Here is a 12,912-nt window from a genome sequence, read left to right as displayed (position 1 = left end):
TTAAAATCCTACCTTAACATACAAATATAAACGATATACATCTTTGCAATATTGTGGAATGGATACTGCGTACATCTTTTTAATCCCGAGACCGATGCCACGTGTATATTATTTCTGGAAAATATGTAATCCAAAAACGATAGACTGAAAGATAGAGACAAGACAAATTATTTTTCAAACTGTTTAAAATCTACAAAAAATAAAACAACAATATAATATTATAATTATATACGTTTTGTATTTATATATAGTCTGTTCAAAAAATGACGACGATTGGTCTCCTTGACTTATACCAGAGGTGCATGTACATGTACATGTATTTCAAAATTATGTTGTTTCAGATTATATTTGCAATAGCCGAGGAGAGGGAAATATGTAATAAAAAGCTTATACATGTAGTAGTAATGCAACTAGAATTTCAACTCAACTCTGATTTCTTAAAAGAGAAAAATGGACGTAGGACGATTTTTCAATCCCAATTTTCTCTCTAACTATATTTTAAAATTCATCACTAAAGTTGCACCATGTATACATGCAATGATGTAAATAATGAAATAGAGATAATAGTAAATATCTTCGTGTATTTTCAAGGGTATCCATTGAAAGACATTTGAAGGTTTCCCTCAGTCACCCCCTTCCTAAGACGGGAACACAGATCATGGCAATATGCATGTCATCATAACTTAATGGTACCACAGATATCAGCGGGCCATTGAATCACCTTATCATACATCTGTAGATGTTGTTTTCTAAAACTGTATTATAATTGAAATTTTCCATGATTGAAATATACCGTGAAAGATACTATTCTCTGTGTTATGGACAATTTGATTTCTAACACCCCATTATATGTTTGTTTGTTTGTTTGACTAAACTAACGTCCTATTAATAACAGCCAGGGTCATGTAACGACTGCTTCCCATCTGTGTGTGTGTGTATTGCGTGTATGAAGTGCATGATGTGTGTTTTGGGAGACTGCGGTATACCATTGTTTTGTCCCCTTGCAATAGTGGAACTTTTGCCCTATAAGGGAGTGCTCAACCGAAGGCCAAACATTTGGCGATGTCAATACTTTAGGAAGAAGAAAGTCAGTAAGGATGGAAGAAGAGAAAAGATAATACCCCATTCAGTCGCCTTTTACAATCATGCAATAGGTGCAGCAAGTACAAACCTAATGCTCTACCTGCAGGCCTGTTTATTATATGTATTTCCTGCATATACCGGTTAGGTATGAGAAACTTGTCATATGGAATAATATCAGGTGAGGAATATACATCCAGTGACATTGACCTTCAGATAGTGACGGACGATCCTATTACTTAGTCACATCATTGGTATAGGTTGTCTGGTATTTACGACAATTTCCCAACCTTGAAATTACGACTTATTCAGGTTATCTTATCTTCTCCATTGTAAGGCACCGGACCTTACATGACCTATGTTTTCAAAACAACCTGGACCCTTCAGTTGCCCACTTTGGAGAAAATAAGATCGGGTCAATATTTTATTGTCGACCGTTTAGAAAAAAAGTTAACGGGTAGGAAAGTAAAAAGGAAATTGATTGAAATATGAAACTTTCTGTGCGTGTACGCGGTGATTGGTTCGCCGTACCATGTAAAGGGAATGAAAAAGTAAATTGGCTTGGTGAAGAAAGCTTGCGTCGTTACTACAAAGCTAAGTGCAATAGCGGCCATGCTGATGAGACTGTGATTGAGGTCCGTAAAGCTAAGGGAGGAGCCATTCTAGACCCCGACGACGCCATTCGGGATGTTTTGGACGACAGTGACTTTGTTACAGTTGGTAGGTTATACAAACAGTATTATTGTAAGGTTTTAAATTGATTTTATTCCAAGAGAAATAGATAGATAGATGATAGGTTTGGTAAAAATCATATTCAACCCCATGTAGAGTTTATTAATTACCGAATTCTGATTGAGATCCCTAAACGCAAATACATCTAAAATAGTCTGTGGACACTTTTCCAATATATATTAAAATAACACTTATACTCAAATCCGTAAGATCTTTCCTAGTTTTTTGTTATGTACATGTTTGTCGGTTGATTATAAAGATCGGCAGCTTTATTTTTAACCGTTAATATTTACAGTATTGGAGAGTGATATGTCCAGTCCAGCCACAGGTCCTGCTGAACCCGTATATGTGGAAGAGAAAATGTATCCTTTATAGCGACCGTTTATATTACATCAAGATTATCGGAAAAAAATAATGTAAAAAAATGATGAAATATTGGGCTAGACGTAATTCAATGGAAATTATTGTTAAATTTTCGAGACGATCTGCTCCTTTATTCAGAAACAAAATGAACCAACTAAACTACATACGTGTATTAATTTAAGGATAATAATATGCAATTTTGTTTGTACTCTCTGTGTCTTGATAAGGGCCTGATCACCTGTAAAGATTGACAATATTTTTGTCTTTTGCCCACACTTACTTATTTGCCCCATATTTACCACTTGATGTAATTTGTATCCTACAGATATGCGTTTGTCAGGATCCTGTGCTATCTGGAATACAACTATTGATATTACTTATTTGACCCGTTTTATTGATAGGAATGGGTCATCGAATCTATACTCGCATGCAACAACTCTGGTCAAGTTAGTTATCTTATGGGTCAAATAAGTAATATCAACAGTAATTTCCAGGTTCTGTTGGATACTAAATACTTAAAATAGTAAACAAGGGATAAAGAAATAGTTCCAACCGTGTAGACAACATAAATTGTCGAGTTTTTTTCAAGAAATAAATCCAATTTGCCAAGACACACATAGCACAAACGCGTTCACATATAAAGACATATAATCAAAAATAGAGACTACAGGAAGATAAAGAGTCTATCTTTATTTTTCTTCTTCTGTTTCTAGAATATAACCTCCGATCACTTGATTTGTTGCTCTTCTGCCTTTGGAAGCTCCCATCTATCAGATGGAAGATCTTCTGAATAGACTTGTCTTCTTAGAAGAGTCCGAAGAGCGCAAATCGAGCTGGACTCCGATGAAACAAATATTACAATGAAGTAAAACGCAATTATATATTTGTTTCATTTGTCTTCTTATTTTATAATCATTATTGGAAGCATCATTATAAAATAGCATATGAAGCTCTACCGTTGTCTCCTTTACAAAGATCTAGACCAAAGGAAAGCGTACAGGCCGCTAAGGAGGTATTGTATATTATTAAAATCACATTTCTAAAAAAAACATAGTGATCAAGTTTGTGGCACTTATTATCTCAAACAAGAAATATCAAACTTTTATGTGAAGATTTTTGAAAGAAAAGATGGCATGTTTTCGGAAATGTGCAACATTTCTATTCTATAACACTGTTTGATTTGCCTCCATGAAATATTTTTCCAACGCTGTAGCCAAAGGCTTAACGTTCCCTTAAAATCGATAGGAAACGCACACAACATTTAATAATTGGAGAAAATGGAACATATTTCCATTTCAGTAGCATGTTATGTTTTAAGCGAGATGAAGTAGAACTACGAAACTGCTCATGCTCATCTTGCTGTCTGTAGGTTATGTCTCTGGATGGTAACAGTCTTTCAACAGATGACTTGGTTCGCTTGGGAAAAGGTTACTACAGAATAAAGGTAAGAAAACATGCATATTTGACAGTACTGAGAATAAATTGTTTTTTAGTTTTCAATTAAACTAATTTATTGATATTTATATATATGTTTATAAGTTTGATTTATTAAAGATGCTCGGATCCACCGCTGACAAATAGTATTTTTTCACTATCAAAAACAGAAGCAGACGATTGAGTATATTTCTTCAGTTACAAAAGTTACTTACTTTACGCTATTACCACTTTTGAAAATTTTGAGCTTCTAATTTTACTTCAAGTTAAAAATATAAAGAATAATTAATTGCATCCCGAAAAAATTCCGTGGCACTATATCCTATATGGAATGAAGTACTGATTACGCACGCACTAAATGCAAAATAAATTATTTTATGTTATTATTTGCGTTAATTAAACTTTATACATACACGATTAAACTCCAATTACTGTTCAAATGATGACTATCGTTTATGCTCTGTCGGCGGTGGAGCATCTTTAAGATTAAACAGTGTAACTTTTCCTTGTAAAGTTGGTGCTCGTAGTTTTCCATGAGGTATGAACTGGCTCCATTTTGATATTTTAGCTGACAGTGGAGTCTGAACACAAAGTCAATAAAGCCAGGAAACTATTGGAGGATATCATTACCAGTAACAAAGGTTAGTTAAGCATTAAACAGCTTAGCTTTGCAGACAAACTGAGATGACTGTCTGCAAAGTCCTGGCATCTATATAGACCATAGATGTCATAGGAAAATACATAAATGCTTATATTTACATAATCAACTCATGTTAGGGTCTCTGCATTAACATCGTTTAAGCTAGATCAGGAAAACCCTTTATCAACGACGATTTAATCCACAAGATGCAACAGCCATTTTGACGGTGATCAGTTGACGTCACCACGTCAATATTAGTGACGTCATAATAGTCACGTTTTGGGTGTCAGTTATACCGTCATATATTTCACTTTGCTGAATTACTAATGAACGGTATAGAGTATATGTATTTTTGCACGTTTTTATCTCGTTAAATAGTTGTATACGGTATCACCACTGGATTTGGAAAATTCGCCCGGACAACGATAGAAAAATCCAAATTAATGTAAGTACAATGCAAAACATGTCTACATGTAGCTAAGGCGAGTTTTGTGATCATGTCAGTAAAGAAGGATTTGTATCAAATAGTTTTATTTGAGAAAATACAATCTAATTGTCATTTTGTATGTAATGCATATACAATGTACTTTCATATAGAAACTTAAGTTATATAATATTTATCTTATATTGTAGAGAGCTTCAGGAAAATCTCATTCGATCTCATGCCGCTGGTAAGTTTGATCTAATTTGAATCTTAAAAGTAAACAGTGATACGGCATGTTTATGTTTCAATTTTCCATTGAATTACATTTACCACGTTTGTGAAAGATTTATCAGACGGAATTTAGTGAGTCAGCAACTTGTTTCTTCTTGTGTTGTTTTATTCAATATCAATACATACGTTTCTCTCTGAAATATTATTGCATTGATAAAACCACGACATTAATAATACTAGATCTAGTAACACAATAAATCACTACTTTTGAAACCTCACTACCTTTCACATCTATAACACACATACTCATTGTAGGATTTATCGTTTATCATTCATATTGCACACATTTTGCCTCTAAAATATATTTCCGTTAGCACAGAAATGAAATGACATGTAACAGTTATACATTTTAAATGTACTTACTTGCTTCCTAAGGCGTTGGTCCACCACTTTCCCCGGAGAGAACTAGAATGGTCCTAGCTCTGAGGATTAACGTGTTAGCGAAGGGTTTTAGCGGAATTTCCATGGACACTCTTCAGAAATATATAGCAGCATTCAATGGTATGATAGACTTAAGTAAATTAGCTTAAGAATATTGTTTTTAATGTAAGCAACATCTACGTCTTTTTCATTTTGTTTTTTGTTTTTATTTTTATTTTCATTTTGGATGACTTCTAGTGTATTTCATTATCTTATCTGCAAAGCAAGTAAAAATTATGTAATCTAAAAATAACTGCTTAATGCATTAACGGAAGCGTGAAATAACCTTATCATACTATGGAAGGAAAACTGGAATGACCCCATCAGTCCCATGTACGTAGGCAGATGAATCTATTTTTTTCAAGTCCGATCTGAATCCTAAAATTAAATGTGTAACGCATTAATTAATCACAACCTGTAACACGAACGTTATACGTTATGCATGGTATTGGTGAAATGTAGTGTTGTACTTAACTCATTTACTCCTGAAGACAATTTACACTAAATCAAAGACTAGACTATATATAGATAGTCCATAATGAAATTGCAGGGTTGATTTAGTAAACCATATACATGACGCTTGGTTGCAGCTTCCTGTTTGCCGTATGTTCCCGAAAAGGGGACCGTGGGTGCTAGTGGCGACCTTGCCCCTTTGTCCCATCTCGCCCTGGGCATGATGGGAGAGGGCAAGATGTGGAGTCCAAATAGTGGCTGGGCGGATGCCAAATATGTAAGTTTATGTAGTGTATGTTTCAAACTTTTCTATTACAATACCATTTATTAATAATATTTAATTTAGACTTACAACGATCAATACATATTATATATTGCAATGAACAAGAAATCAATTGGAAAGAGTAACAAATGTCGCACACACCTTGTGTAAATATATTTATATTTATGAATAGATGATTGAATAAATACTTTTCTCTGCAGGTTTTAGAATCCAATGGATTAGAACCGATAAAACTAGGACCGAAAGAGGTAAGCAAAAGCGGAGTTTATTATTTTTATGTCATTATAAGATTCAAGTCAATAATATAAAAGCTCTTAATTTCCATAAACAATTGAATCTTTTAATACTAAGTTCAATCTGCCAAAGATGCAGTTCTGTTTCAGTCCAAGATCTGTTTCTAATTTCTTGAAAATGAACTACATTAAGTAAATTGCGTTTGATATTGTCAACCAACATTCTTTCGCGTGTGATTAATTTCGCGAATTTTGCGATCAATATTAATTTGTGAAAGTTTTTTTCGGCGAATTGATATCTTCCATAATTCTTGCTCAATAAAATTCAATGATATATCCATTAAATTATAAACCCGCAGAACTTTATCTCCGAGAAAATGGTTTGAAACGCAATCCGCGAAATTTTGTAGCCACGAAAGGAAGTTGGTTTATAATATTCTGAACAACCTGTTTCGTTAAGAAAAATCACGTTATATCATATGTTTTTCTTCTTATTCTCGATTTTGACATCGAATACACAATATTTTGCCATAGGGTAAATACAATGTAATTTTTTACATTTAAAGGGCATTGCATTGATCAATGGCACCCAACTCATAGCAGGATTAGGTTCTGAAGGTAAGTTAACACAATGGAATTTAACAGTACCAGATTTGACGAGTTTTGAGGTTCAAAGAAAATTTGATTTTTAAAAAACATTTTAACATTAAATAAATGGCGGTTTATTTTATATACAATTGTTTAAATAAAATGAACTCAATACATCGTACACTTGATCACGCTGGGACGTAATCTGTTTTCCTTGATGTGTGATATTGTAACAATTAGTTGTATTACTGTTAAACTTTAATGCTAAAATGCAGTTAGTCGGTACTTATTCTCCTTTCGTATTTGCAAATGCTAAAATTGTTAATCATTTTATTTAAAGCGGTTGAAAGGGCGGAGGCTATCGCTCGGCAGGCAGATATCGTAGCGGCCTTCACCTTGGATGTACTTAAAGGAACAACTAGGGCATTCGATAGTAGTAAGCTACATTGTATAAGTACAAAAATAGAAAATAAGATAAAGTGTTCAAACCTACGTGTAGCAAGGGGACTTGACTTATATAGGTTTATTTTATAACTGTTGATATTATTGCTTATATGATTAACTATACATGAGTATTATGAAATTCAAGATTGTTCTCTTATTTTTATTGAATGCGTGAAAAATTACAGTTAAAACGCATTCTAAGTTAAACGCACCGACAAAATAACGGATAAGAAATTTCTTTATACATTACACATCTAACACTAATACTCATAGTATCTTGGTACTTGTTATCGTTTTGAGATGATGTTGAGATTACATATAATGTTCATTGAGAAAGACTTATATTCATATTTTGATGTAGTTGTTGAATATACCCTATTATCCATATGTTATTTACAAACACTCATAATTGTATTTTGTTTTGTAGATATACAAGATGTACGGCCACACAAAGGTCAGATTAAAGTCGCAAGAAGATTGCGATCGCTGCTTCACTCTGAAACTCATCCCTCAGAGATTGCAGGTATTGATAATAATTGAAAACTATTTTCTATATAGAAATGGACTGACAGCATAATTTATTTGCATACTCGGTATGTATATTGCTTTTGTGAGGATCGCAAGTTGATCCCATATGTGTTTTGTATTATGTCACCTTAAAGTTTTCAATTTCCTTTGTGGATACGACGGTTTTAAGATAGTAAAATAATGCCAATTTGGGCAATTCTCGGGCAATTGTGACATTGTAAGTCCCACCAAGATACGACGTCACAATTATTGGAAAGTGGGACAAATCGTTCTAAAACGACGCCATTTTCAATATTTCAACGACCACATTAAAGTGTAGTAATTATTTTGATACTCTCCATATGACGTATAATTTTTAATGCTCCATTTCAGCAAGTCATAGATTCTGTGACAAAGTACAAGATGCTTATACTCTTCGATGTTGCCCTCAGGTAAGTATTAAATTTTACCTCTTTACTTTCTTACATACATGATGTTTTAAAGAAACATGCAAACGCGAAAAAACCTATTTAAATTTTTCTGTCCTTCGACCTTTCGTCATAGATATATGTTAATTTGGAAATGTTAGACAAATTATTATTTTTGAGAACTCGTTTTACAAACATTTTTGTGAAAAACGACGTAGCATTATTCTTGCATTCTTGTAATAACCAATTATTGTTGAAATTATGTTTTTAACAATAACTTAAGTATATGTTCGGTCTTTTACACTCAAATTTGATGTTTATGAAGAAGACTTACAAAATTTTCATAGTGGACCAACTCCAGGCGTCGTACGTTTTCATATTTTCAGGTTCATGGAATAGTAAACGACACAATAGATTTTGTAAAGGGGATACTAACAACGGAGATCAACAGTGCTACCGATAATCCTGTATCCTTTTTGTGGCTAACTGTCATCATATGCTTTCAAAATGATGATAATTTATGATAATTTCATATACAAGAGTTTGGTTTTATGTTTTGAATCGCATTCGTATTAATATCATTTTGCATCAACATGTTCCTTAAATCTTCAAAAGATGGTTTTTGCAGACATCAATGAAATTATTTCTGGAGGGAATTTCCATGGCGAATATCCGGCAAAGGTTTGACTTTTATATAATACACTGTATATTACTGATCAGGTTCAATAACGTACATTTATTGTAGTAAGGACTTCATTTTTGTACAGGTTCAATAACGTACATTTATTGTAGTAAGGACTTCATTTTTGTCCACGATACAATGCTAATGTAAGTTGACTTTCAATATTTTTGTTTCATTTCGTCTTAGAATGAGCTTAACGTTGCTTTATGTTGTTACTCTATTATCATATTCTATCAAGTATTGTATTTTCGTGTTTCAGGCTCTTGATTATCTTGCTATTGGTATTCATGAATTAGCCAATATGAGTGAAAGGCGAACTGAGAGGCTTGTTAATCCAGGTAATTATTTTAAAGATAGAATACAGTTAAAACACGTTTATAACGAACATGCTTAAAACGAAGTCGTAGATATAACTTTATAATGCCCATTCCCCGTCAAGTTTGATATAATATTTATACGTGTATAACGAACTTAGCTTATAACGAAGTATTTTTTCGTTCTTTCCAGAGGCTCGTTATAACTGTGTTTTTCCAGTAAAAAAGACATTATTTCCATGCGTATTTCTATCTCAAAATATAGGACTGATATACATGTATGTTTTTTAACAATTTCTAACGCATATAAATTCAGTTTGATTAACGAAGAACAATTAAAATGGTCTATTTTCTAAAAGTGTCAATTTTTATGTCTAGTTTGATGTATTGAAAGCTAAAACGAAACCAGATTGATGATGTATGATCTACTTTAGAAATTGGTAATACGCTGTATTTGATAATTTGCACGACTTTTGATGGTTATTTTTAGCTTATAGTGAGTTACCAGCGTTCTTGACCCCCGACGGTGGACTTAATTCGGGCTTCATGATTGCTCATTGTACTGCTGCTGCCTTGGGTAAAGTTAAATTGCACATTTATCTTTGATTTGATACAGAAATCATGTACTACCCTTCATGGTACCATAAGACGAAAAGTTCACAGATAACATAAATCATATAACAGTCTTCGCGTGTCTATCAATGCCTCATAATAACATGTATTGGGTATATGATTCCATCTGAAGCATCAAATGCTCTTTGTTCTCTTCTTTATATTATGTTAAGGTACATTGTATCTTACGTACATACGGTTTGTGCGAGACCTGATTTCGAGTTTATTAACTAATGCACTACCTTTAACTGTTCTTAATAAAAAAAAAAGTAAACAAAACTAAGATAATATATTCGTACCATGGTTAGTGTCACATTTACTTTCAGATATCTATATTGTATATACCAAGACATGTTTTAACCGCTAATCTAAAAGATCAAAGTGTAGTGCTTTCCGGGAAAGTGTCTTCATTATGTATACTAACACACTCCACCCGGTCACATTATACTGACAACGAGCGAACCAGTCGTCCCACTCCCTGTACGCTGAGCGCTAAGCAGGAGCAGAAACTACCACTTTTATAGTTGCTTGGTGTCTTCGGCGGCATGCTTCAGTGATATAGCACTATAAAAAGGGCAACAGTTCCACTATACAAGAAGACACAACATAAATATACCGCAGTTTCCCAAAAACACGCACCTCGCACAACATACACGCAACACGCCGCATACATGGGAGGCCGTCCTTAAATGACCATAACTGTTAATAGGACGTTAATTAATCAAACAAACAAACAAAGTGTATAACAAGTCATGTTTTAACCATCAGTCTCTGAGAACAAGGTGCTATGCCACCCGGCGTCTGTCGACTCCCTGACGACGAGTGCTGGTACTGAGGATCATGTGTCCATGGGAGGATTCGCCGCGAGGAAGTGTCTACGTGTAGTAGAACACGTCGAGCAAGGTAGAAAACATTCAGATGATGTGATAAACGAAATAAATAACTATCCATTAACATTGAAATAAAACACGTATATGGATTAAATTAAGTACTATAAAAATTATTCACTGTCATTTATGTTAAAATAAATTTTATGTACGGTTTTCATTGCATTTGATATGCTGCTATATTTTTCTTCTAGTACTTGCAATAGAATTGTTAGCAGCATGTCAGGCAATCGAGTTTCTACGTCCACTAAAGTCGACTCCACCTTTGGAGGAAGTGTACACGTTAGTGCGAAGTAAGGTTGGGTAAGTTTATACAATAATCAACATCTGCGTATATATGAAGACACCATTTATTTTAATTCGTTCACCGTTCGATAATTTTATAATTGCAACTCAATAGACATCGCTGAAATTATCTGTTAAAACATAATCCAAATAGACAATTACAAAAGTCGAAACTTGCAGGCGCATGCCATTTCATGTTTGTTTGCATTTATTCGCACCTCGTAAAGAGTTTTTATTTCAACAAATTTCATTGACCTACAGTTGTAATAAGTTTATAGGATTAAATAAAATGTTAAGCCTGTACATATTCTCTCGTTAAAAACTTCAATATAGACCATGGAACAAAGATCGCTACATGACACCGGACATCGAGGCTGTGACCAAGATGTTACAAGAAGAACAGGTAATTCTACGTACCAACACAATAGACTAATGATAAGTCATATGGCAATAAAGTCTGTGTTAACAATAAAGATCTTTAAGTGAACATATGAGTCAATGAATTCAATGTAGTTACATCAATTTTAATAAAAACCAATAAAAAAATATATAATTGGTTGATACATTATAATATTTCATAAATATGCTAACTTGCATTATAAATATTTTTTAGTTATTTTGCTAGCGTTATTCAGCCTTCAATCAATAGTTTAGATAGAAATATAGAACTTACAATATTTCAATCATTGGCAACGAGCGGTGTATACTTCAAGGTTTTATCATGAAGATGATGTATTTTTGTCACATGGTTAACTGATACTTGAGTAAACACCAACTATGTGTTTTCTTTACGCAGGTTTGGAGAAAAGCCAAGCCAATGATGGACAACTACCATTCTCTTCAGTCTATTGAGACAAGAGTTTTCTCCCCTACTGCTAGTGGCCCGGATGTTCCTCCGTTGAAAAGGAGAAAGACGTCGAGTATGTCTAGACGTTAGTTACAACAACGTGCAGCAAGCATTACATGACTCATGTCATTTCTCATATGCTTTCATTACACTTTACTATATATATATTGACTGATAACTTGTCTCATTTTTTAATGCGATTTGAGTGACCAAACCTTATGGGAATGAAATGTACGTATGCATGGTTTAAAAGATATATATTTTAATTGTGTGTAATGCGAGCTGTCATATGATACATTCAAAACTATCAAAGTTCTGAAAAGATTTGGAAATATTTTACTTTGTGGGCTATTGTTGTTGTTGTTATTATTAGTTTTGGCCGTTTTATGCGATCCATACGAGATATAGATTTTTCTGTGTTGATAACAATATGATTATAATTACACTGTAGGTAATGTGGGATGAATGAGAATGGTAAGTGTATTTCGACAAAATGTGAGGAAAAGGGGTAATGCTTTTAACGTTTGAATGTTCCACAGATTTTTTATATACAAGATTGCATTAGCATGTATAATTTCAATAATATTTTGCTTTTATATCAACATTGATTTACTTCATCCGCAATCCCTTTTATTCCATATACAACCTACTGAATGATTAAACTTGTTATAAGCAATGCTATCTTGCTAATCTTTTGTTTTTTAAGGTTCGCATATTTTATCTATCTAAATGATTGATCTATTGATCTATGTTTTGTTGGAAACGTGTGAAACATTACTGAAGTAAATTTCAGAAGCAATATCGTATTAAATACTGATGAATATATGGACTATTTGCTAGCATTACAACTGAGGTTTAATTCGCTAGTAATATAGGAACTCGTTAATAATACACACACACACACACACACACACACACACACACACACACACACACATATATATATATAAAACTTGGACAATTGG

At 33.3% G+C, this 12,912-nt stretch overlaps 1 protein-coding gene across 1 annotated transcript; it reads left to right on the top strand.

Moving 5' to 3' along the window:
• The first annotated feature begins 1,403 nt into the window (after nt 1-1,403).
• On the top strand, nt 1,404-12,625 carry LOC138304638 (histidine ammonia-lyase-like). The gene is made up of 22 exons (XM_069244810.1): nt 1,404-1,800; nt 2,108-2,174; nt 3,157-3,187; nt 3,545-3,619; nt 4,178-4,250; nt 4,628-4,694; nt 4,883-4,920; nt 5,340-5,465; nt 5,975-6,114; nt 6,321-6,368; nt 6,920-6,971; nt 7,282-7,377; nt 7,813-7,908; nt 8,286-8,344; nt 8,707-8,787; nt 8,936-9,001; nt 9,262-9,340; nt 9,807-9,893; nt 10,697-10,831; nt 11,010-11,118; nt 11,434-11,503; nt 11,897-12,625. The coding sequence occupies exons 1-22, from the start codon at nt 1,569-1,571 to the stop codon at nt 12,035-12,037; spliced, it is 1,968 nt and encodes a 655-aa protein (XP_069100911.1). The 5' UTR covers nt 1,404-1,568; the 3' UTR covers nt 12,038-12,625.
• Nucleotides 12,626-12,912: the final 287 nt, after the last annotated feature.

The sequence above is a fragment of the Argopecten irradians genome, chromosome 12, assembly GCF_041381155.1.
Source record: "Argopecten irradians isolate NY chromosome 12, Ai_NY, whole genome shotgun sequence".
Taxonomy (NCBI): Eukaryota; Metazoa; Mollusca; class Bivalvia; order Pectinida; family Pectinidae; genus Argopecten; species Argopecten irradians.
The sequence above is the reverse complement of the archived record's forward strand: the minus strand, read 5'-3'. Positions and strand labels throughout refer to the sequence as shown.

Coding starts and splice junctions, on each gene's coding strand:
- LOC138304638 (XM_069244810.1), top strand. CDS start 1,569: ATGAAACTTTCTGTGCGTGTACGCGGTGATTGGTTCGCCGTACCATGT. Junction 6,972..7,281: donor AGCAGGATTAGGTTCTGAAG/GTAAGTTAACAC, acceptor TTTTATTTAAAG/CGGTTGAAAGGGCGGAGGCT. Junction 9,002..9,261: donor ATGGCGAATATCCGGCAAAG/GTTTGACTTTTA, acceptor TTCGTGTTTCAG/GCTCTTGATTATCTTGCTAT.